The 27,184-nt window shown below is 36.2% G+C and overlaps 1 protein-coding gene across 1 annotated transcript in view; it reads left to right on the forward strand.

The window, feature by feature from the left end:
• The first annotated feature begins 4,726 nt into the window (after positions 1 to 4,726).
• Positions 4,727 to 27,184, forward strand: part of MYOZ2 (myozenin 2) — a 38,456-nt gene continuing 15,998 nt past the window's right edge. The window contains exons 1-4 of the mRNA XM_058549763.1: positions 4,727 to 4,853; positions 5,417 to 5,505; positions 21,096 to 21,265; positions 26,728 to 26,857. Of these exons, the coding sequence (XP_058405746.1) occupies positions 5,430 to 5,505; positions 21,096 to 21,265; positions 26,728 to 26,857 (376 nt within the window). The 5' untranslated portion in view covers positions 4,727 to 4,853; positions 5,417 to 5,429. The remainder of the gene's footprint in view (positions 4,854 to 5,416; positions 5,506 to 21,095; positions 21,266 to 26,727; positions 26,858 to 27,184) is intronic.

Below are 27,184 nucleotides of genomic sequence, written 5' to 3' on the forward strand. Positions count from 1 at the left end.
CAAACCAGAAAAACATGGGGTGGAAAAGAGCCACCAATGTTATAAGGAGAAAGTAGCTCAGCCAAAATAAACCTAGTGCTGGGAAGCTAAATTCCAAAAAGAAGCAATAAGGAACACATTGAAATAATTATTCTGACAATTCTCAACTCTGCTTCTTTATTTTTGTTTTGAAGATATCAATACAGAGATATTTAAAAGTTAGGAAGATAGAGATTTCTGCACAATATAGTGAAAATACAAAAGCCTTTGTATCAGACAGAGCCAATTTTTAATTCCATCTCTGTAATTTACGGGTGTGACGTGTTGGGAATTTTACTTAATCTCTTAGAAGCCCAGTTTCCTCCTCTGTAAATCAAGGGCTAACCATGCCTGGCAAACATGAACTAAATGCTGGCTATAATAGTTCCTCTCACCGCTGCTGGTCCCTTAGGCCTTCACTGTAGTGAGACCAGCTGCAAACTCATCTCTCTGCCTTGTGCTGTCTCATCTTGGCTGGTAGGATGGTCACCACAGCACTGCTCATAGCTATTCTGTCCTTTGCTAAGGCCTGGTAAGGAGATCAATTGTACGCTAGACTCCCCTCGATGTAGGAAAACAGACACCATGGAAGATATGGCAAGCCAGTTAGCTATTAAGAAGAATGCAATACTACTCAGCCATAAGAAACGATGAAATCCAGCCATTTGTGACAACATGGATGGACATTGAGGGTATTATGCAAAGTGAAATAAGTCAGAGGGAGAAGGTCAAATACCGTATGATTTCCTTTGTTAAGTAGTAGATAGTAACAACAATAAACAAACACGTAGAGACAGAGATTGGATTGGTGGTTACCAGAGGGGAAGGTGGGGGTGGGGGAGGAGGGTGAAAGGGATAATTCGGCACATGTGTGTGGTGGTGGGTTGTAATTAGTATTTGGGTGGTGAACATGATGTAATCTATGCAGAAATAGAAGTATAATGATGTACACCTGAAATTTATACAATGTTATAAACCAATGTTACTGCAATAAAGAAAAAAAAAAAAAAAGAAGAGTGCAGGGTATTTTGCACAAACCCAAGCCCATGCTTCCATGGACAGTGTCACCAGCTGCGAGTTGTTTACAGATTTGTCATCCTTTCAAACAGAATTCTTTCGTCTCCGGGTTAGCACCCTATCTGAGGCCCCGAGGCTGGTAAAGAGCTAATCGTCCTCTCAGATTTCTCACTTGACACTGGCCTGGCAGCTGCCTTGTTTGGGTTATGTGTGAACCAAGCCTCAATAATGTAATGCGTGGTCTGCCCACCTAGCAGACAGTCAGTCCTCACATCCTGGGCCCCCCCGGATCCTGCCCTAATCTCTAACTGCCCACAGCCACCTAATATAGACTGAAAATGGGACAAGGAGAAACACAGAATTAAAAAACAACTGCTTAGTCAGAGGAAGATCAATGTAGACTTTGTTTACCAATTGGTTAAAGGGCTCGTGTTTACCAATGACTGAATAAGGTTGCCTTTCATGGGTCCTCATGGTGTGGATTTTGGTTGGGTAGTATGCTGGCAGTAAGATTCACCTCATTTAATCTCTTTTTCTGTTTTAGCAAATGATAAAGGAATTGGAAATGCAACTGTGGCAGCCCCAGCAATGGGAAGAGTTTGGTTGCAGGGGTGTTGAAAAGCTCTGCCCAAAACTTCTTCCTTGGTAGCCCCCCAAGGCACCACCTTCTACCATTAGAATCCCATTCTTTTGCCTACAAGAAAAGACCTCATCTTCGGTCTTTAGCACCAATTAATTTAAACTACTTAGGGCCTTGAAGGAAAGATACAGTACTACTCTGCTTAAATTGGAGTTAAGAGGAAGCTTTAAGGACAGGAATGAGTACTAGGACAAATGTAGGTACTGAGATCCTGGGGGTAGGAGAGATCCTTTTCTAGTCTATAGTGTGGAGTGGGGGATATTGATGATGGAGGCAGTCCTGGGTCTTGGGGATAAAAGGGTGGGGGCTGTGGACAAAGAGATTGCAATATGACAAATTTGAGGGAAGCTTTATCTAGAGACAGATCTCTGTGCAGATGAAATAGAAATATATTAACTGTGACTCGATCTAAAATTTAAATGCATTGGCTTTTAGAATCAAACATCTGAAAATGCTTTATTTATTAAAGTTCTGTCTAAAATTTAGCCTTTGTGTCATGAAGTATGGATAGCATACACTGTCTCAAAACCACAATACCAATGACTTGTTCTTTCTTCTTTGCAGAAAAAATAACTCAGAAACCAGAAAGCTATCAGAGATATGTATAAATGAGCTAGAAAAATAAGGCAAAATAATTTTAAGTATAATTGAAAAATAAACAAAAACTAGTAAGTTATCATATCCTTTAAAACTTTTAAAATCCTTTAAAATATCTCCTTTTGGAAACCAAAATGAACATATAGCAATTATTGTCTGCCGAGGACACCATTTCAATCTGTGGAACTGTACATAACACAAAGTTGGAAACATATGAAGATAACCAAATAGGAAAATTGGGGTTTTCTCAATATATTTTTATTTTATACTGAATAATGCAATTGATTGTTCTAAGGTCCTAAATCCTTTCATATTGCAGGAATAATAATAATAATAAAAGGAAAAAATTGACATTCATTAAACTTTTATTAAGTATCAGGACTTTCTAAAATCGTTAGATGTAAAATGTCCATGACTCTATGTGGTAGATACTGTAATCTCCATTTTACAGATGAGAAAACTAAGAATTTAAGAGACTTGACTAATAGCACACTTCATTAAATGCTAAATCCAGGGATATAAGAGAAATTGAGGAATCTTGAGAGGGAATTTAAATTCACTGTCTTTGGCTAAATGGGAAACATAATTAATAACGCAAAAATTTGCTTAGAAACAATTGTAATAGATTCGCTTAAACCTACCATCTACTACCGTGAACTCTCAAGCCTATGATCAGGTTCCAAAATGTATAACCTATTTCAGTCTCATACAAAACAACTTCTCCCGCAATTGGCCACCATCTTCTTAGAATCAAGTAACTGTTCATTTATTACAATCCTATTTTTCTCCTAGTGTTTGGCCAACAGGAAGAGAATTCCAAACTCATGCCAAACCTTTAATGCATTCCACAATTAATCTCCAACCCACTCATTTATTCATTCATTCAATGAATACTAAGTGCTCACCATATACAGACACAATTCTTGCTGCTGAAGATACAGACAAAGCCCAAGCCCTTATGGAGTTCACATTTTAGCAAGAAAAAGAGATACCGGAGAGAGAGAGAGAGAGAGAGAGAATAATGTTGACATGTTCTTGTGGCAAAAATTTAGGGTTGTCACCCAGTAACCATTTATCTCCTTTGTCAGTAAGTTAACCTCTGAATTTTAACTGGGCACGTGGCCACCCAGAATAAAATCTATGTTTTCCAACCTCTCTTGAGCTATATATGGCTATTTGACTAAGTTCTGGTTAAAGGGATATAAGCAGAAGAGGTCTGAGCAATCTCAGGACATGTTCTGAAGGAGAGCTAATGTGTCTTCTTCATTACTTTTTCTTTTTCCTGCTGACTGAAATATGAACACGCTGACTAGAACTGGAGCAGCCATGTAAGCCCAAGGGGTCTGCATTTTAGGGATAATGGAGCAAAAAGTTAGAAGGCGACTGAGCCCCTGATGATTATGTCAATCACACCAACCTAAAATTATTCACCTCTGGGCTAAGCTTATGTGTGAGAAAAACAAACTTCCATCTTTTCAAAATTTCTGTTTTTTGGGGTTTTCTGTCACTCCCATTTGACTTTAATCTTAACTAGCAAAAAAATATAAAGAAAAACTGTAGCACAGTAAGGGACTAGAGAGAGACACCATGTGATATTTTAGGGCGATTGGGGAAGGACTGAAGGAGGACTCAACAGTTGAGTGGAGTCCTGAATGCGTGAGAGAGTGAGCCATGTGGGTGGCGGAGAGCAGGTCCCAGGAAGTGGGAAATAGTAAAAGCAAAAGCCCAGAACTGGGAACATGCTTCTGTGTTCAGAGACCAGCAAGGAGGCCAACACGGCCTACCTTCCAAACCTCTTATCCTGTCATTCTCCCAAATAGGAATCCTTGACTCCAGATCTTGCAGAGAGTGGCCAACTTTGTGGGAACTGTTCTCTAAGGGTCTCTTGAAAAAGCATGACCCAGTTATGAGTCTAAACTTTTGCTCAGAGAGCTTCATGGCTCAACCTTTAATGCCCATTTAAAAATGCTCCCCCCCTTCACCATTCAAATATTACCCATTTTTCTGAACCTCACGTAAGTTCTCATTCCTGCTTAAGGGATGGCTTTATTGACCCACCCCATATTGTTTTCTTTCTTCTTGAAACTCCATAGGTACTATTGTCCATACTTTCATTTTAACTGTTAATAACCTATCATTCTGTTCTAGTTCACGGATGTGTCTCTTGCCACCCCAATTAAGATGTAGCGTGAGAGCTACATCGTACAAAATTTTTAAAATCCCTTTTGGCTACTATCTCTTCCAACAGAAGGTGCTCCATAAAAACTTTTTGTATGTTCATTCAACCATCTCACAAACTAGAAATACAATGGAGAGAACCTAATCTTTCTCTGTTCCTCCCTTTCGCCAGGAAGATATGAGTAGCTGAAGTATTTGGTGCTATATATAGTCAGCTGATGTCAGCTGGATGCCGCTCTCTTCAGAAAGGCTCAGACCCCAGTTTGAGTCAGAGCTAGGGACCATGCCGTCCCAGGCTCAAGGATAAAAACCATCGGGCCAAAGTGCCATCCATATTCCATCTCCAGTCTTTCTTCCACAAATTGGGATTCATCCCTGCTGAAAAGCACGATCTAAGAGCAAGGTGAGTATATTGTTTCCTAACATGTTTTATTAGTCAGTTTCCAAGGAAGTTCAGAATTGTGACTCATAAGTGGGCATTCTCTGCTTTTAGGGACAGCTGTTGATGCCAATATTAAAATGTCATCACCAAGAAATTCTGGTTTAATCTGGGGTCCTTTCTTCATTCTTACGGTTTGCTGGAATTGATGTACTGTGATGCTGGTACAAATGAAGGCCAATAAGGAAACGATGACAGATTAAAATAAACTGTGGAAAAGAGAGAGGGAGGGGAAGGAGGCCAGCTCTTCCATTGTTTCTCATTGCCTGATGACCATTGTGCTAGTGTACAGATAAGACTGGGCCTGAAACTCCGAGAATCATTCTCTGTTTACTGTGACATTCATCGCCTGTCAATGACTAACATGCTCTGTCACCAGACAAGGAATGCATATGAAAGTCTTTCTGGAGAAAGCGATAGTGAATCCTTAATAAAGAGCAAAGAGGCTCTCTTTCAAAAGGATGATTATAAAATACTCTAAATGAGTTCCTCACATTGTCTCAATAACGTTCCTTTATTTTTAACAGGAAACAAAAAACCATGCTATCACATAATGCCACGGTGAAGCAGAAGAAACAGCAAGCATCAGCCATCATGAAAGAAATCCATGGAAATGGTATCAATAAAAATTATTCGTAGCAATAATATAGCTCAGCATTAATGTAGATCCTTCCTGATGTTGTTTAATATTCTATAGTTTACTCTCTTTGAATTCTTGCTATCCTGTCATAACAAACCTGGAGCTCCAGGGGGTGTGGACAAGCCTATGGTAACTAAGCCTTTTGTAGTCATCCTTTCTCATTTCGAAGCTATTTTCAGATGAACAACTGCTCTAGAGGAATGAAGCAATCTGACAGCTGATGTACATTCTGCTTGGCTTGCCTTTCACATTATAAGTTAATATCACTCTCGATTTTTTTTTTTTTTTGGACAGGTCTCATACAATCTTGTCTTCATTGTCCATTGCATATGGTCTATCTCGATTTCTTTTACCTTATATTACGTAAATCATCTGTTCTATCATCTTTTTTTTCACAAAAGCTGTCAAATTGGAATTCATATTCATTGTGAATTTCTTTAACCCTGAAACCAGTCTTCATATTTAGCAATTGATTTACCAAGATATTCTGTGTGGAAATCTACTTTTATTTATAGTTTCTAGGAAAATATAAAGTTCTTGCAGTCACCAAACATATGATTCAAAAAATTTTTAGTATAAATTAGATGCAAGATGATATTGTACTCCTCCCTTTTCTTTAAGTTTTAGCAAATAATTCTAGAAAGCAATGCTTTATACATTGCATTTTCATTGTTATAAAGGAAATACAACTTTGCTCATGGCAAAGGATAACATCACTTTTAAAAGTTAATAAGTAGAACATCTAGACCCTTTTAAGGACTGATTTGAGCCATTCCAGATATATTTGTGGAGTTTTCAGGATGCCTCCTTATTTCCCCTGTATTGACAAAAAATGTAAGCTTTTACCTGAACAATACCGAGACATAGAGGCATAAGATCTGAATATGGCAGCTGCAAACAGGGGTAAGTATGATGTTTTCACATTGCACCTTCCATAAAGCAACCTGAATAGAACCACTCAAAGATTATTTTAGATGCTCCCCACACAATGTAGTCATATCTGAAGGGTCCTGTTAAGTTTTGTCTTCTATTTTCTGCAATACAAAATCGCCATACTGGATTCAATTTAGTTGCCATGTTTTACTATGATATCACACTAGCTTGGAATAAAGTGAGCATAATTCTGAATCAGATCCCAGAATTGAATTTGCACCAACCCAAAGATTTGAAATTCATGCTTCTTTTAAGTTTTTATGCTTTTTTTGTATTTCCTGCTTCAGGTAGTTTACTTGAAATTGTTTGAATAGTTTTCCTGATCAATAAGACAACAATCAGACAATCACTTGTGTTTGAGACTAAATTATTTACCTTAAAACTAGGCTTGGGATAAGTTGTCATTTTCTAATTGCATCATAATCATAAATCAGTGGATCTGTTTAATATATTCCCAGTTTAAATGATGTGTTGGGTTGTACTCTATGTTAGTCCTGACATAGACCTATAAGGAGAAGAATATGTTTCTTTTTTTGTATAACATAACTTTTTAATTGAAATATAGAGAAAAAATACAATTATATCTCAAAGGGGAAAACCCCTCAAAACTCCTATCTCACCACCAGTAGGTCCTGGCTGTGTAAAGTCTCCTGAAGCCCTCCCACCCAAGTCACGGGTAGATTTCCAGCTCATCTAAGTGGAGTCACATGCTCTGCCTTTTTTAGGAGGTCAAGTATTCCAGATAACACAGGGGTAATCACGGACTCTTTTTAACTCATCTCGGATAAAATAGCTGAAGTACTTTATGAAACAGCTTAAATAACTTCCTTCTCTTATTTCCTCTGAGATCTTATATGGAGCTTTAATGTTTGTGTACAACGTGGTGTTTAAAGACCCAAGCTAGGGGAGTATCATTTTTCCTAAGGATGCAGAAATGAGACATGGACTGCAAAGAAACCTTTTTGGGAATAATCCTCCAAACTTTCAAACGCTTCACACCAGTGAGAATCTGAATAATTTAAGATAAAGCATGCAACTGTTTCAATCTAATTATAAGACCAAATAAACCAAATTTGAACTGGATTGTCCTTTACAAAAATGAACAGAGAAGGACTTTTTCAAAGCCTTCTCCCACTCCTTTCTCCCCTTGCGTATCAGGATGTTTTCTTTTTTGCAGTATCATAACTCATTTATTTTTATATCACTTACAAAAACATTTAGCCTGGAGGAAAATGAAATGTGACAATGAGACAGCTAAACGAGTTGTCTTCTAAACATCAGCTGGGAGTTCAGTCCAGTTCATGTTGTAGGGGAAAGAGACTATATCCAGTGAGACTTTTAGATGAATCAGTACCAAAATATAAGAATCAAAAGGAAGAGTTTTACATCAAAGCACCCATTCCATCTGAAGGAAAAATAACCTCGAAGAATTACTGAGAAATCCTGTCTACATAGACTAAAATACATAGAACTGGATAGCATGAGTAAAAATGTAGATAACTCCCAGCATCTACTAACCACTAACCCAAATTGTTACTCAATATGGATCCATTATGATTTGATGTCAAATTATGTACCAGAAGCAAAATATACTACACTCCCAACAAATAATTAATAAAAGGTATGCCCTAACACTAAGGCTGTATACTTTCAGATTGACCATGCTTATCACCATGTCATGATCATCATCAATATTATAAGTTTTAGAGCTGATGATGGTAGCTGCCTTGTGTTACTATTGTGATACTAAACCTGGAAGCTTTGTACAGAAGTATCAGATCCATGTTGCTACCAGCTAAAAAGTGTTATTCTGCAAGACACACAAAAATACAAAAATATTTTGCCACTTTCTATGCATGATTTAGCTATGGGGGCAAGAAAAGATGGCTTATAATTGTTCCATTTACTCCTGAATCTGTACATATTCTCCAGTGTTAATCACCTTCCTCTCTCACTTAGTAACTCCTCTGAGACTTGAATCCTGAAGGAAAAGAGAGAGGGCAGGATAAAAGGATAGGGAGCAATAAGTTGATAGAGAAAGAGGAGGAAAAAGAATGAAACGAGGAGAAACGCCCTAGAGCAACTGGCACCTGTCCAGAAATGGTGGGGAGAGGAATTGGAATTAAAATAACCATGGGAAGAACGGGGAGGATGCCGTCCCCTGATCTTAGGCACAGACACTGCTGACGGTTTAGAAGAAGAGCTTCAGAACTAGGGAGGACCACAGTGCCTCTTAAGGCTGCTTCAGTCACCCTACAGTTTTTCACCTGGGCTCTGCGAGGGCTTTTTGGTATGCTTTTTGTTTGTTTTTTTCCTTCATGACAGCTTTTCCCAGCACACAGAAGAGGACTGGGTAGATTGTTTTTGTGATTTCAGGAAAAGAGTTTAGCTTTGTGGTTTGAAAACAGGAAGCCCAGGTTCTAAATGGAGTGCTGTTGCTATGGGCCCAGGAGCCCTGGGCTCCAGACCAGCCATCGGATTCCTTATCTGAAAATGAGGAGATTGGATTTGCTGATATATCTAATTCTAAAATTCCACGATTCTAATTTATTGAGCTATGTGCCCAAGTCAAACAGTGTATTTGAGTGTCTCCACCAATGATAAAGGGAATGATACTATTGACATAACTCGCAAAAGCCCTTTGAAAAGTACAGAGTATAAAATCTCGAATTTCAGATGAATAATTGTATAAAGCCTCTTGTACTTTTTCTGTATAAGCATATCTTAAATTGTAATTAATCAAGTCATCGATATCAAAACGAGGATACCAGGACGGCCTTAAATATCACAGACCAAATGTAAAAAATGTGAGGGAGAAAAAGAATTTAACCCAAGGCTTCAGTGTACAAGTTTGTTAGTTTTCTTTGGTTTAAAATTTCACATTAGCATCCTCATAACCCCAAGAAAAAGCATGTTTTATTTTGAAAATTGATGTGCAGTAATGTCTTGTGACTTCCTAGATGTTCTGAGCATGCCATAGATTACCAAATCACTAATAAAGCCCTCCAAAAAAAGTAGCAGCAGAGAGCTAGGTTAAATTCTAGTTTACACCAAAGTTGCAATTACAGTGTTTAGTTCTAGCCGTACCATTCCATCATCCTGGTTTCTTTGTTGCCTTTTTCACTCTGATGTGCTCTAGATGTACATCCAATACACAGTCCTAGATGATTCTCTTAGTGTAATTCAATACATTGGTAATCTCATTTCTTAAATGTTTATAGATTTACACAGCTATTAAATGATAATATTTTAATTAATAGTAAATATTTGAAAACTTTATAGAATTGTCTTAGATTTCAAATCAAGGTGAAGAGACATGAAAGACGAAAATAAAGAATCCCAGGTGGGTTTCAAAATCCACTTTTTAATGTGAAGAAAATTATTAATAAATTTTTTATCAATTGTAGTCTTTTCAGGCATTATTCAAAATCACAATCTGGACTACTATCTTTTATATAATATGTATATATGTATGTTGCATCATGCAAAAATGTATATGTTATGGACTATTATTCAATCCATATAGGCCTACTGTCTGTAAACAGGCAGGAGAGGCCTGTGCAAGTGCAGAGAAAAATCTCTTGACCTCAGTGAGGCTTCTAAGTAAATCAATAGGACCACCCTAAAGCAAATCAGCTTCACTTAACTCCCAGCAGGTGGTTTTGCCCATTTCACCAGAATTGCAACTGCCAGTGAATCATGGGGAAGCAGCTTTGAAAGAATTTTGTCTTACTACAATTATCTGTAAGAGAGTATCTTTGCAAACTGTGAATTGGATTCACTGATCTAACCCAATAGGTTACTTCTGCAGAGTCAAAATTTCAAGTTAAAACTACAGAACTACCTATGCACACATAAATCTTTGTTGACTAAGTTTCAGAGTGTTAACCTCTGAAATAAATGTGAAAAAAAGAATGTTTCCTTTTGGAAGAATTTAAGTCCAACTTCTGCTCATAAGACTGCACATTGAGGGAAGGTTTGGAAAAGAAATTGATCACATTGTCAAATGTCATAGATATTCTCCTAATAAAATGCACTTTTCCCTTTGGTTTCTAGTACTTACAGTAATGTGGCTCCACAGCATGAAAGTGGAAGAAAAGTATACTCAAAAACCAAAATATTGGAACTTTCTAATGTAAGATTTTAAATCTTAATTTAACCACAAAAATATTGTGCATTTGAGGACACTATGAGAAAGAATATTGGTAACAATTACTTAATATTTCTGGTAGATGAAAAATTGTGGATTTTTGGTGGAAATTAGATTAAGGTCAAGACCCTAAAGTTATATGTCTATGTCTTTATACAATTCAATATTTAACTATTCAAAAACAATCACTGATTTCCTTGAAATAGTAGCAAAATATAATAGATTAAGTCCTATAATACCTTTAAAGAATAAATAGAAAATTCTGGATCACTATAAATGGCATCAGTAGGAAAGTATGCCTAGCAATATTATTTTCAATAGATGATCTAATGCCACAAAGACAACCTTCTAATCCATCAGGGCAAGAATATGCATCCTGAATAAGTTATATCATTTATCAGGCATCCAGATTAAACACACTGTTCAGACCCTGCCCAAGGGTTTGCAATAAAGGGCAGGGAACAGCTGAACACAGAATTCCGTGTGCCCAGTTGACAGCGTTCTTCACTCTGAAGATTTAAGTAATGAGAATGTTCATACATTAGATTCTCCAACTCACAGATGGTCTGGAACTCCTGCTCCACTTACATCAGAAATTTAACTATTGGAAGAGAAGGGAAAAAAACCTCGGAGAATTTAGTTTACATCTTTTGTTGTTTGTTTATGCAAAACACATTGACAACATATTCGTGTGTCTAGTAGTATGCTAGTAAATATTTAACAACTGGTTCTTTGGGAGGAAAAATGCCTTGGTTTGTAGAGTTTGCCAATTTCTGCAGTATAAATATTACCACCATGGCCAATTTCAAGCTACCATCAAGGAGGCACTGAATGCAGAGTTAGGAAGAGATGAGCAGTAATACAACATTATACAGTATTTCCAACATACAGATACAATAGATATAAATAACGTCAAGAACATAGATAACAGCAAAAAGTGGTAAAAGATTTAGAAAGTGATGCTTTTTGAGTATTTATTGCTTTGTTTTTAATATAATTTACCTAATTATTAAGTTTGTGTAATTTAATTTTAATAACGGTTTTATTTACTGAATTTAACTACTGGCTCGCAGAATTCCTGAAAATTTATCACTTGACTCTTGGGAGCCAGTACAAGCTTGCTCCAGCCCACCACTGGACTTCTCACCTGGTGCTTCTGGCCCCAGAGATCCGTAATACCTTCAGATGGTCGCTCAAAGACAATTAACTCACTGTCTATTACTTACGAGTAAGAGGGAAAAAATTTAGGCATAAAGGAAGCGGAATAGAGCATGAAGAGTAAGAGGTTGAGAGTTCGTCAATTATTTCGTGTGACTTCTCTTCCTTTTTCCTTTTTGTCTCTTATTTCTCCTCTCGCGTGGTATAAATTTCCTAGTAACAATGGGCTGTACCAGCAGATTATTTCTTTGAGTTCTCCATTGAGGGTAGATAAGGTCTTCATGGCTCTTGTTGCACATCTATTCCTTGGAGAAGCTTGAGTGATGGTTGTAGTGCTTTGCTAAAAAGGAGTGAATGTTTCTTATGAACCCAAAGGAGTCTGTGGCCAGGGGTATAACCATTTTCTTTTACACCTCTGCTGTCTTCTCCCTTTCCTCTTTGAGACTCCACTACTGGGCTTCTAGGCTAGCCTTCTTCGCTCTTGCTTGTGATTCCAATCTTGTATACTTTTTGGACCTACAACAGTGAGACGAGGATCTAGAGAGAATAACTATATCAGTTAGCATGCTTTTAGTTGAAAATAACAGAAAATCAGAAGTCAATTTAGCTTAAAATATCTTCAACAATAAGGGAATTGACTGGCTCATGTATCTGAAAAGTTCAGAGGTGATCTGGTAAGGCTTCATCGAGCAGCTCAAGTGTGCCATCAAGGACCCAGTTTCTTTCTCTGTCTCTGCTCTGATTTCCTTGGGGTAAGCTTCATCCCAAGCCTGGCTCTATCATTCTGCCAAGTACTTGCCAACAGATTCCTAGGCAATATACTTCAGTGCTTACATGCAGCGGAAAAAGAAAGTATCTTTGGCACAACATTCACAGATAAGAGTCCTGATCTTCACTCTCATTGGCCTAGGTCAGGTCACATACCTGTTCCTGAATCATTCACAAAGGTGATGAATTCCTGTCAAACACACCCCAGAAGACTATTGTAAATCTCAGGGGCCAGAGGGATGGAATTCACTTAAGTCACATGGTTATTTCAGAAATATTGGTGGAATCAGCTAATATTGGGGGCCGGTCATTAGGAAGAAGAAAATGACATAAAAACATTTTCTCAGATTTTCATCTTGGGGCCCCAAAATTAAATTTCCGCCACAGCTTAAAATTTAGAATTTATAGGAATTAACGTAATAATATGCTGTTCCTTTTTCTAGCACTTCTATTTTCATTTAGCTGTTTATAATGACTCGAATTGGTAATAGAAGGGAGGAGGAAGAGAAAAGTTGCATCCCTGTTTTGGTTTCTTTATAGAAAAACTTTGTAGCGTTAATTGTAAGGAGAAAGATGCCATTACTGTGAAGACTATCATCTCTGTGTCATCTCGTGGCTGCCAATTCTGGGGCATTTTTCATTTCTTGAAAATGTCCCATTAGAAAGACCTTTCAGGAAAAACCTAAATTTGTTTAAAAACACTATTTGTAACATATAATTACGTTACATGGAATATGTATTTCTAGAAAAGGTTAATGGACAAAAATCTGTGGATTTCGATTTTCTGTTATTATTTTATTCTCTTCTTCTATCTGCATTGCTAATCGAATTATTTTAAGAAGCATTTAAAGAAGTTATTGCACCAAATTACTATAAAAAATGAGTCCTTCTGGGGCCGGCCCGGTGGCGCAAGCGGTTAAGTGCGCGCGCTCCGCTGCGGCGGCCCGGGGTTCGCTGGTTCGGATCCCGGGCGCTCACCGACGCACTGCTTGGTAAGCCATGCTGTGGCGGCGTCCCATATAAAGTGGAGGAAGATAGGCACCGATGTTAGCCCAGGGCCGTCTTCCTCAGCAAAAAAAGAGGAGGATTGGCGGATGTTAGCTCAGGGCTGATCTCCTCACAAATAAAAAAAAAAAAAAAAAAAATGAGTCCTTCTATCTTGTGTGATCTAAAGGGAACTTGCTATTGTGATTCCAGAATCAAAAAGTTGAAATTGCCCACCCCTGTCACGCTTTCTAGAATATTGAGGTAGGTAGTCAGAGACACTGAAAAATAACCTGGCTCCTCCTTTCCTGCTCCAAGCACACGGTAAACGACTCCAAACACTTGCAGATAAACAAAGGAGACTATTCCCTGTCGAACTCAGCACAGGTGGCAGAGGAATCCCAGGCAACTGTTATAAAATACCCTCATCTCCTCTGCTGTGTGCCTTCTCTTCCTCCTGCATAAGCTATTTCTGCCATCCCCGGGGATTGTAAAGCACAGATTTTTTTTTTTTGGCATCCTAGAGAGCAGACAAAGCTGTTCTGCACTGCATTAGGAAGGGCTATGAAATTTTTTTAAACTTTTTTTTAACAACAGACTTTATTTTTTAGAGCAGTTTTAGGTTTACAGAAAAATTGAGCAGAAAGTATAGAGTGATCCTATATGCTCCTTCTCCCAACACACAGTTCCCTCTATTATTAAAATCTTGCATTAGTGTGGTATGCTTGTTATGATTGATGGACCAATATTGATACACTGTTATTAACTAAAGTCCATAGTTTACATTAAGGTTCACACTTTGTGTGGTACTGTTCTATGGGTTTCCACGAATGCAAAATGTCATGTGTCTGTTGTTCGAGTATCATACAGAAAAGTCACACTGCCCAAAAAACCCCAGCGCTCCACCTCTTCATCCCTCCCTTCTTCCCCCGATGCCCCAGGCAACCACTGGTCCTTTTACTGTCTTCTATAGTTTTGCCTTTTCCAGAATGTCGTATAGTTGGAATCATATAGTAAGTAGTCTTTACAGACTGGCTTCTTTCACTTAGCAATATACATTTAAGGATCATTCATGTCTTGTTATGGCTTGTAGCTCTTGGCTAAACTTTTCATTTTGAAATCATTGTAGTTCACATGCAGTTGTAAGAAATAATAGAGTTATCCCATGTACCTTTTCCCAGTTTCCTCTGATGGCAACATTTTGCAAAACTGTAGTACAATATCACAACCAGAATATTGACAATGATATAGTCAAGAGACTCCTGTCAATCACTAATCTGCTCCCCATATCCCTATATATATATTTTTTGTTTGTTTCAAGAATGCTATATAAATGGAATCATACTGTATGTAACCTTCAGGGATTGGCTTTTTCACTCAGTGTAATTCTCTGGAGATACATTCAGGTGTTGTGTGTTTCAATAGTTTGTTCCTTTTTATTGCTGAATACCATGGCATGGATGGACCACAGTGTTTTTAACCATTTACCCATTGAGGTACATCTGAGTTGTTTCTGTTTTTTTATTATTAAGAATAAAGCTGCTATGAACATTTGTATATAGGTCTTTGTGTGAACATAAGCTTTCATTTCGTTGGGGTTCAGTTTTTAACTGAACCTACTAAATTATTTTCCAGAGTGGTTGTACCATTTTACATTTCCAACAGCAATATAGCAGTGATCCCCTTTTTCCACACTCCCCAGCATTAGGTGCTGTCACTATTTTTTATTTTAGCCATTCTGATACATTCTGGTTTTAATTTGCATTTCCTTAATGACTAATGATGTTGAGCATCTTTTCATATGCATCTTTGCCATCTGTATATCTTCTTTTGTGAAATGTCTCTTCTTGTCTTTTGCCCATGCTCTAATGGGATTGTTTGCTTTTTTACTGGTGAGTTTTGAAAGTTCTTTATATATTCTAGCCTGTCGTCAAATATGTGTTTTGCAAATATTGTTTCCCACTCTAGCTTATCTTTTCATCCTCTTAACAGAGTCTTTCTTGGAGTAAAAGTTTCTAATTTTGATGAAGTCCAGTTTATCAATTTTTCCTTTTATGGATTGTGCTTTTGGTGTCAAGTTTAACAACACTTTGCCCAGTCCTAGATCCCAAAGGTATGATCAAGTGATTTTTCTTCTTTAGCCTGTTAATATGGCGGAATACATTAATTTTTGAATATTGAACCAGCCTTGTATCCCTAGAATAAACTCCACTTGCTCATGGTGTAGAATTCTTTTTATATAATGTTGAATTCTATTTACTAATATTTTGTTAAGAATTTTTGCTTCTATATGCATGAAGGATATTGGTCTGCAGCTTTCTTTTTCGTGTGTTGTCTTTGTTTGGTTTTGGTATCAGGATAACATTAGTTTAATAAATGAATTGGGAAGTGTTCCCTCTTCTATTTTCAGGCAGAGATTATGTAGCATTGGTGTTAATTCTTCTTTAAATGTTCAGTAGAATTCTCCAGTAAAACCGTCTAAGTCTGAAGATTTGTTTTTTGGAAGATTTTAAAATTATAAATTCATTTGCCTTATAGTTATGGGATTAATCAAATTATTTACTTCATGTTGGGTGAGGTGTGGTACTTTGTGATTTTCAAGGAATTGGTAAATTTTTTCTGTTTTCAAATTGACGTGTAGAGTTGTTCATAATATTCTCTTATTATCCATTGCTATCTGCAGTATCTGTAGTGATAGCCTCTGTTTTGTCCTAATATTGGTCACTTGTGTCTTCTATATTTTTTTGTGTGTCATTCTAGCTACAGATTTGTATTTTTTATTGATCTTTTCAAAAACCAAGTCCATGCTTAATTGATTTTCTCTATTGTTTTTCTGTTTTAAATTTGTGCTCTTATTTTCTTCTTTTGTTTGCTTTGGGTTTATTTTGCTTTTATTTTTCTAGATTTTTGAGTTGGAAACTTAGAAAATTGATTTGAGACTTTTCCTTTTTTTTTTTACATATGCATTTATTGCTATAAATGTCCCTGTCGGCACTGCATTATCTGTGTCGAATAAATTTTGATATGCTATATTTTCATTTTCATTCAGTTCAATGAATTTTTTATATCCCTTGAGACTGTCTTTGACTCATGGATTATTTAGATGTCTGTTGTTTAGTTTCCAATATTTGGAGATTTTCCTGTTATCTTTCTGTTACTGATTTCTAGTGTGATTCCATTGTGACTAGAGATCATACTCTGCATAATTTCATTTCTTTTAAATTTGTTTAGGTTTATTTTATGGCCCAGGAAATGGTCTATCTTGGTATGTGTTCCATGGGCACTTGAAAAGAATGTGCTTTCTGTTGTTGTTCAGTAGAATATTCTATAAATGTCAATTAGATCCTACTGGTTGATGGTATTATTGAATTCTTTTATATCCTTGCTGATTTTCTGTCTGTTGTTCTATCACTTGTTGAGAGGGATATTGAAGTCTCCAACTATGATTGTGGATTTTGTCTATGTATACTTTAAGTTCTACTAGTTTTTGCTCCATCTGCAGCTCTGTTTTTTGGTGTGAACGCCTGTAGGACTTCTAGGGCTTCTTGGTGGATTGACACCTCAATCATGACATAATGTCCTTCTCTGTGCCTGGTAATTTTCTTTGCTCTGAAGTCCACTTTATCTGATATTAATATAACCACTCCTGCTTTCCATTGATTAATATTTGCTTGATATATCCTTTCCCACCCTGTTACTTTCAACTTGCCTATATTACTATATTTGAAGTGAGTTTCTTGTACACAGTATGTAGTTGGATCATGTTTTTTAGTCCAATCTGCCAGTCTCTATCCTTTAATTGGTGTGTTTGGAGCACTTATATTTAATGTAATTACTGATTAAGTTCATCTTATTTTTTTGTTTTGTTTGTTATCTCTGTTTTTAATTTCTGTTTTCTTTTTCGCACCTTCCTATAGGATTACTTGAACATTTTTTAGAATTCTATTTTTATTTATCTATAGTTTTTTCAAGGGTTTTTGTAGAGCTTCTAGTAGTTGCTCTAAGTATTACATTATATGTGCATAACTTATCAAAGTCTACTGATGTTGCCATTTTATCAGTTCAAGTAAAGTGTATAAACCTTACCTGCTTTCATGTCCCTTTACCCTCCCTTGTCACTAACATAATTGTCTTAAATATTTCTTTTAAATACATTTATAATTATATGAGTGTTATATTTTTTGCTTCTATCATCAAACATAATTTAGAAAACAAGAGGAGAAAAGAAGCTTATTGTATTAACCCACATTTTTGCTGGCTGTATTCTTTCTTCATTCCTGATGTTTCACAGTTCCTTCTTTTATTGTTTCCTTTCTGTTTAAAGAAATTCCTTTAGCTATTTGCTATAGTTTGAATGTTTGTATCCCCCCAAAATTCACATGTTGAGATCTTAATGACTCATATGATTGTATTAGGAGATGGGGCCTTTAGGAGGTGATTAGGTCATGAGGGTGGGGCCCTCATGAATGAGATTAACGTCCTTACAAAAGAGAACCTGGAGAGCTCCTTTGTCCCACCATGTAAAAACACAGCAAGAAGTCAGCAGTCTGCAACCCAGAAGAGGGCTTTCATCAGAACCCAACCATGCTGGCACCCAGATCTTAGACTTCCCACCCCTAGAATTGTGAGAAATAAATTTCTGTTGTTTATAAGCCACCAGTCTGTGGTATTTTGTTATAGCAGCCCAAACCATTCTTTTACAGTAGGTCGCCAGGTAACATATTCCCCTAGTTTTCCATCATCTGAAGATATCTCAATTTCCCCTTTATTCCTAGAGGATATTTTCACTGGGTATCAGATTCTGGGTTGACAAATCTTTGCTTTCAGCACTTTTGTGCCACTTCCTTCTGGCCTTCATGATTTCTGATGAGAATTCCACTGTGATTCTCATTTTTATTTTATTTCCACAGGTAAGTTGTCATTTTTCTCTGGCTATTTTCAGGATTTTTTCTTTGTCTTTAGTTTTTAGAAGTTTATGATATGTCTTGTTGTGGCATTCTATAGATTTATCTTGTATAGGATATTCTCTGTTTCTTGAATCTGTAGGTTTATGTCTCTTTCCAAATTTAGTAAGTTTTCAGCCATTATTTCTTTGAGTACTTTTCCAGCCCCAGACTCCTTCTCTCCTTCTGGGATTTCAATGACACAAATGCTCTATCTTTTGTTATAGTTTCACAAATCCCCAAGGCTTTGATCATTTTTCTTTTCGGTCTCTTTTTTCTCTGTTGTTCTTATTGGGTAATTTCTATTGTTCTGTTGCACAGTTCACTGATTCTTTCCTTTGTCCCCTCCATCCTCCTATTGAGTCCATCCACTGAACTTTTAATTTTAATTATTGTATTTTTAGTTCTAAAGTTTCCATGGGGTTGTTTACATCTTTTATTTCTCTGCCACAATTTTTTATTTCTTTGCTAAAGATTTCTATATTTTTTTTCCTTTGTTTCCAGAAGCTTTGTAATTGCTCTTTGAAACATTTTTATCACAACTGCTTTAAACTTTTTGTTAGATAATTTTAATTTCTCAATCATCTTGGTATTGGCATCTGTCTTTTCTCATTCAGTTTGAGATCTTCCTGATTCTTGCTTGGCAAGTGATTTTTTATTTGAGCTGAAAATTTTCATATTAGGTTCTGAGACTCTTGCTCTTATTTAAGCCTTCTGTTTCATCTATCCTAGTCTGACGCTGCTTCAGCAGGAGGAGGAGAGTGCCACCTTGTCACTGCCAGGGGGAAGTAGAAGTCCAGGTTCCCCACTTGGCCCCCATTGAAACTTGAAGGGGGGGGCTCTTAGGTTCTGCTAGGAGGGGGCAGGAGTTTGGGATCCCCACATGGTCTCCACTACCACTGCAGGCAGGGAGGGCTGTTACCGGCCAACGCAGATGAAAGTTCCAGCTTCCTGGTTGACCTCTTTCATACCATCCCTCTGGGAGTATTGGAGGACCTTGTTACAGCCTCACAAGGGTAAAATTCTGGGCTCTCCACACAAGCTTTGTTGAGGGGAGAGGCCAAAGATTTTTTCTGTGGTATTTGGCTGAAGCAGAGTGGCTATTGTCTAAAAGTTTTCTGTCTTGTTAGACTGCTCCTTTCCTGGTCTTTTGCCTGGAGAGAACAGTCTTCTGTTGGAGCTTTTTTTGTCTGTACCTGTTGGCGTTTCTGGGTTGCTAGCATTTTCAGCTATAAATGGGATAAAGGAGGCTAAAAGAAAACCCAGAGAATTCACCACCATGTTGTTCCTTGGGTCCTAAGGTCCCTTGCTGGTCTGCCTTCTTCTTTCCAACTTTCAGAGTCTTCTTATGTTTGTTTTATACATAACATCCAGAATTTTTAGTTGTATTTAGTAGAAGTATGGGGGAAAAGTATACCTACTCTATCTTCTTAGAAGCGGAAGTCTTGACATTATAGTTTTTATAATTAGTGGAGCTCTTCTCCGTGTAAAGCCAAAATATGTCAACAAATTGATTTTTTTCAAAGCAAAAGGGGGAGAAAATTTAATAAATAATTCTGTTGTTTTATCTCTAAAAACTTCCAAAAGCCTAATTATTAGGGTTAGTTTGTCACATCATCAAAAAATGTTGTCCCAATCAATCAGAATAATTATTTATTTTAATGATGGTCCAATTTTTCTTCCTGTGCATTTAACAGCAGTCCACACTGGCAAAAGAACTCGGTGGGTTTCGCAGGAATATATTTCTGGTTAAAGGAGGGAGTGGAGAAGTTTCATCTCTTTTGGATTTTAGAAAAGTCCTTCAGTACTAGAAACAGAAAATAACACTCATTTATTGAACATCTCCTATACTTAAGGCATGGGGGTCATAAAGACTAAAACATAAAGAAAAATGCAAACCGTAAAATAAGAAAAATGGAATCAAGTAATTGTGATTCAGTTCTATGGGAATACAGAGAAGGCATGAATAATTATGAATAGAAATTTTAGAAAAGGGATTCACAGAAATGGCACTTAAGCTGAGTTGAGAAGGATTTGTTCATTCAGAACTTATCATCTGCCTACTTTATGCTAGGCTCCTTGGTGCTGGATGCAGATTGAGTGGTATTTTCACAGAGACAGAGAAATAGGGTGATGTGGGTGGAAGCATAGGCATTCTAGTAATAAGGACAGCTAAAAGTGATACATAAAAACGTGGGGAGCAAAACAGAGCTTATTAAGATAACTCTAAAGCAGTGTTATTTGAAAACTCACCAAATATAGAAAGTCTAGATTCTACTAATAGTGCCGTTAGCTAACTTTCATTCACTCTTTCTATGTGCCAGGTACGATACTAAATGCTTTACATGAAGCATTTTATTTAATCCTCATATCAACCCTATATGGTAGGTATTATTACTATTAGCCCCACTTTGGAGATGAGGAAATTGAGGTTTAGAAAAAATAAGTAGCGTATCTCTGATCACAGAGTTAGAAAGTTGTAGACAGGATGCAACCTAAGGCAGTCTAAGTAAAGAGCCTGTATCTTAGTCACCAGACTAGCATATAGCAGACAATAAATTATGGAATTTAGCGAAGCATTTAAAAATACTTGCCTTGAGGTTTTCATGCACGTGAATATTGTTTTACAGATGTAGATGGCATAGACCTGGGCAAAAAGGTCAGCATCCCCAAAGACATCATGTTGGAAGAGTTATCCCATCTCAGTAACCGCGGTGCCAGACTATTTAAGATGCGACAAAGAAGATCTGACAAATACACATTTGAAAATTTCCAGTATGAATCGAAAGCACAAATAAATGTAGGTATAAATTGATCTTGTGGTATCTAAATAAATGGACAGCATTTCTAAATTTGTATGTATTACTAGATTCCCAAACAAGAATTCTACATATTTTCTTTCTGTTGATTCTGTTAGATGTATTTTTCATGATAATGAATAGTTTAGGTGGGTAAACAAAAGAAGTATTATGTATGATATGAGTATCTTTTCGGTTCAATAGGGACATTGTAAGCTCATAGATTTGGCCCTGAAGAACTGGTCTGTTCTGCTAAGAGGAGGGAGAGGGAGTGGAGAGCAGTGGTACTAAAAGTTTCCATGGTCTTATCACCAGTAGTTAAATGTTTGGGATGGAAACACTTCCAAAGCACACAGCGCTCCACAAAGTAAGTATAAGCATTTTATTGGCTGAATATATCCTGGCATCGAAACGTGCCTGGGAACCACAGACACAGTCCATCTCTCAAAGCGTTTATTCCACATTGTGTAGGGAAGTCTGAGACCTATTTACAACAAAACGAATGTGGACAAAAGTCTTTAGACAAAGTTTTCCTCAACCGAATGTTAGTAAACAAATGGATAAACAAATAAATTAGATTTTACATATTACATTAATACTATATTAATTTAAACTGTCTTTTAGAGAGATTGTAGAGGAAGAAGCTCATAGTTGGAAAACAGTTAGCTTTGGGGAAATGGCTTTAAAAACAGAATACCAGGCATGAAGAGTCAAAAAGGAATAGTGCATTGGTTTGCACTTTGAAGAAATGGTGGAGACTACAACAAATATAAATTTTATTTACTGGGGTTTCTGCTTAGCTACGAAAAGTATGCAAGTTTACTTATGAATTTAAACCTGAAAACTTGCCAGCTGCTCTTACTAATAGCTTGTTTTGAATGGACAGCTCACTTCTTTACAGCAAACAAACTGGTTTCACTGAGATCTTTTACCATAATTACTAAAACACATTATAGAACTAACATCCACACCCGCAAACACTAAAATTTTACTCATTCTCAAAATTTCTATTTCCCTTGATCAACATCCGTGGATTGAATCTACTTGTAATTATGAATTCGGCTAGGCATCAACTCTTATTCAACTACAGTATTTACATTTATCTGGGATGATTTTTCATTTGAAGTCATGGATAAGTATAATGTTATGTTACTCTATAATTATGCCCAGTATCCTCTTATCAGAAAATGTCTGTGGCTAACACAGTATGAGCCTAAAATAATCCTTATCCCAGCTGACAGAGTCTGATTATATAATCATATTCTTTCAATAATGACAATAGAGAAGCAGCTTTAAGGAGTAATATAAAATAAGGTGGCTTAAGGAAATTCTTTGAAAAGTCATCTACAAGTCTAGACATCTGAATAGATGAATAACGCCAGTTCCTATCACTTACATTTACATCTCTAAGAATAATGCTTTAACTACAGTTCTGGAGGAAGGTACAATGAGATTAAAAATGTCCTTATGAATGCAACATATTCTCTCATTACTAGTATTTCAAATTATTGACAATGATCTTATACATCTGTGATCAAATGTTCTGGTTATACATAAAATGAATAAGAATATGTCTTGATAATTTTTCAATATTCTTAGAAGATTGGGCACTAAATAAATATAAAACTGGCATATGGGGCCGGCCCAGTGGCATAGTGGTCAAGTTTGCGCACTCTGCTTCGGCAGCCCTGGGTTTACGGGTTCGAATCCTGGGCACGGACCTATGCACCGCTTATCAAGCCATGCTGTGGCGGGCATCCCACATATAAAGTAGAGGAAGATGGGCATAGATGTTAGCCCAGGCCCAATCTTCCTCAGCAAAAAGAGGAGGATTGGCAACAGATGTTAGCTCAGGGCTAATCTTCCTCACCAAAAAAACAAAAAAAAACAACTGGCATATTGAAATAAACAATTAAGTGCTGATAAATAACTCACAGCAATAAACAATAATAAGGTATGCAGTGAAGTCACATGTAGTTAGTTACATAACATACTCTGAAGTCTGATGAAATTTACTGCTTTTTCTTTAGAAATGAGCAAAGTAGTATTCAAGGAAGTATATCGATTGACTTAACACCATAATAAAGAAGACTGAAAGACAGCTCTCAGAACTCTAGAGTTCTTGGCATGGACACCTATCATGGTGTAATTAAAGGAGACTGGCCTGGGAACCAGGAGAACAGGGTTTGGTCCTGGCTCGTCCACAAGCAGTGTGATTTGCAGTTAATTTAAAAGTTTCTTTGCCTTTCTGGACCTGTTTTCCTATTTCTAAAATAAAGAAATGGACTCAAATGTTCTCTAAGGTGCCTACTGGCTTTAAATGGTCTATGTTCCCTGATCTTAATTTTAAAAATGACACATATAATAAATCATTGAGGAAGATAGTGAGCCACATTATATGATGATACATTTGTTTTATCAAGGTACTAAATTGCAACTTGGAGCAAGCATTGTTAATATGACAAGAATTAAAAAAGTAATATGAGATTCAGGTCTATTTCCATTCATTTATTTATGCTTTTGGCAAATATTTAGTGAATGCCCACTATGTTCTAGATATTATGCTGGAAGCTCAAAGATAAATAAATACAGCCTTTGTCTATTGATGGAAAGACAAAATAACATTGAAAGATGGAGAACAACTATTTACTTACAATCTACTTCTAGAATCATCTTTATGTGATTTATATCACATTAACCTAATTTATTGACTACATTTTCCGAAATAAGCTTTTACTTTTACTGCTTCCCTTGAGCTATAGACATTGTCAAAATAATTATTTAACTTATATTTATGTATTTCCTTTTTTATTATAAGGTTTAGAACATCATTAGATGAAAATATAAACCACCTCCCTGGTATTAATGCCATAGAAAATAGAAAAAATAAGTTCAGCTTTGGGCTGACTCTACTGCCGAGAAACTGGCAAATTCAAGCCACACAAACCTCCAATGGCGTAAACAGGAAATGTGCATTCTTAAAAAGAAATCAAAATACGTTGCTCACTACATAAGCCGATTTTGAAGCCTTAGTTCATGAACTGATCAACTTCTTATACAAAAAGACAAAAAAGGAAACAGATGAGGAAAATAAGCACTAAGGAAAAATAAAGTAGAAGAGTGATCCATGATAGTTAATACCCTCTTCTATAAATCACTACAAAAGGATATTAAGCAAACAATCCACATTTTACAGTTAAGACTACATACGTATTTAGTAACTATGAACTCTTTGAAATCCCTAGAAATCTTTAATACTGGGAAAGGGAAAGTATACTATAAAAAGTAATTCTGAAATAAGACCAAATTAAATATACTAGGATTTTGCACATACACTTATTTTATTCAAAAAATAACTTCTACTACGTATTTGGCACAAATTATAGAACAGATTTTTTTTTAAACCCTTTTATTTCAATTGGTATTTCAACAGAAATCATGTAATATACATTATACCTATGTTTTTAACTCATATGTTTATAACCTGTAAGATACTGCTCTGGTTTTATTTTATTTTATTTAGAACTTAACTGAAATAAAATAAAACAAAACACATTTTCATTTGTCTTTTAAACTTGTCCTGCAGGGAATCACACGTGATGGAACTGTATAATTTAAGGTTCATGTTTAATTAAAATAAGTCACTACCCAACTCTTGTAAAGCTTTGTGGGTACACTTAACAATGACAATAGAGGTTTTGGGCGTCTCCTGATAATTAATGACTAGCTAGAAAAAGCTGATTTTCCTGCTCATTATTAATCCCCACGAAAAAGTCTACACAGAAGGTCAGTATTACAAGTCTTAAACTAATGTAGGTAGACTGATTTGTAAATTTAGGTAAAATTCATTTCATGGACACATTTCAGGCACTTAGAAAAAGTAATTCTTTATAAATGATACATTTAAACTTCCTATATTTATTTCAAGTGGCTTTTTATTTATAATTAATGTTAGAAAGAATGTTCCTCTTTTTTAAGAGGTGGTGTAGGTTCAGAAGTGAAAAAGATACTAATCTAGTCAATTAAGTTGAACGCTCAAGATAATAGCTAAATTCAAAATACTGAATGCTAACGTATCTGAGCACAGCATTACTTGTCTTTAGAAATTGTTTCTTATTGTCTGTTGCATAAAATGCAAACTCTTATGCCCAGTAATCAAGACCTCGTACTGCCCTAATAAACCTGACCTCTCATGCCTTCTTGAGTTTTTCCACAAGTCAGCTCACCATTGCTAACATATGCCCTACTCATTTCCACAGCGACTTTCCCCATGGTGCTGCAGAGAATAAGGTGAATGTAAGAGGCACCTGGAGAGTGGCTGTGGGGGGGTGAAGCCTGAAAACAGGATAAACTTTATTTCCTTCATAATTTTATCAGGTGAGGCCCTTAATTTATGGCCTTTAATTATGGTAAGTATTTGGACTTTAGGACAAAATAGTCTTTTACCCTCACATTTCTATAAAGTTAAATAAGCATTAAAATGTAAAATTGTACTTCACCATGTCGTCTTATAAATAAATGTAGAAATGAAAAAGCATTATAAAATATTTTCCGCTTGTCACACAGAAAAAAGTGAAAATTTGCCTTTACTTCGCTATGCTCTTCACTAAATTTTTCTTTCTAAACCTAAAAGATATTTGACTTTATGTACTTCTTAAATAGATTGGCTTCTTTTTAAAATACACATATTTCCCATACATAATTAAAACAATGCTTCATTATAGAGACAAGGCCTATCTATCTTCTGAGGACATAACCTACTACAATGTCTATTTTTCTCTGTTAAAAGGTAAATTGACTGTTTTTAAAGTGCTATATCATTGCCATAGAATAAATCCTGAATTATAATAGTAAAACAAATTCACCTAAAACTTAAAAGACAAACATCTCTTTTAAGCATTTTATTTTCTAGAAATCTCAAACTTTTCCTTCTACAAGTCCATGCAGCTTAAAGTACAATTTTTTTTTGTTATACACGACTGCTGTTCAAATTTCAGATTAAATTTTTCAACAAGACATATTAAAGAATCTAATTAAATCTCAACTATAAATAAAATAGTAATGTAACAATGACTAAGCCAAGTGTTTGTCCAGTATGCTCTATAATATTAAATTAGTAAAGACTTAAAAATTAAATAGATTCACCTTATAGGGATGTTGTGAATAGTAAATTAAATAATTGATACAAAGTCCTAGACACAGTGCCTGGCACATAGTAAGGCTCAATGAATTATTATTAAGTGAATTATCATCATAAAACAGATCTTAGATTGATATCAGTAAAATTTCTCATTCAATAGCTCAACCAAGTACAATGTAAATTATCGAGGCCCCAGGAAACGAGGAAGTGGCATTGTATTTAAAATCTAAATATACAAGTGGAGTCTTGCACCTATGCTATCGCCTATTGGTGTATCCAATACGTCTTGAGTTTTCAGCAGAGTTTATTTTTGATCAAATACAGTACAATATTGCCATGCAAAATGAGAAACTGGATGGAAGCAACCTGGAAATTGGTTCTCAGCCAGCTCCGTTTACTCCTCCCAACACCCCGGACCCACGAAGTCCACCCAATCCAGAAAGCATTGCACCAGGTAATTAATCCCCTGACAAATAGAACAATAAAATTGCTGTGCACTTAAATATATGACTCAAGTCATTTGCATCCAACAGTATCTAATGATACAGCTTTTCTCATTATGTATCTATTTTGTGGGTAAGTTCAAGATAAATGTAAAGATTTAGACCTAAAGGAGTCATGTAAAACATTTATAGTAGTCTTATGTTCTTTCAGATGGTCCATTGTATTTGTTGGCAATCATCGGTTATATTAAAAATTAAGTTGGGCCAGCCCCGTGGCTTAGCGGTTAAGTGCGCGTGCTCCACTACTGGCGGGCCCGGGGTTCAGATCCCGGGCGTGC

Source organism: Diceros bicornis, chromosome 11 (genome assembly GCF_020826845.1).
Source record: "Diceros bicornis minor isolate mBicDic1 chromosome 11, mDicBic1.mat.cur, whole genome shotgun sequence".
Classification (NCBI taxonomy): Eukaryota; Metazoa; Chordata; class Mammalia; order Perissodactyla; family Rhinocerotidae; genus Diceros; species Diceros bicornis.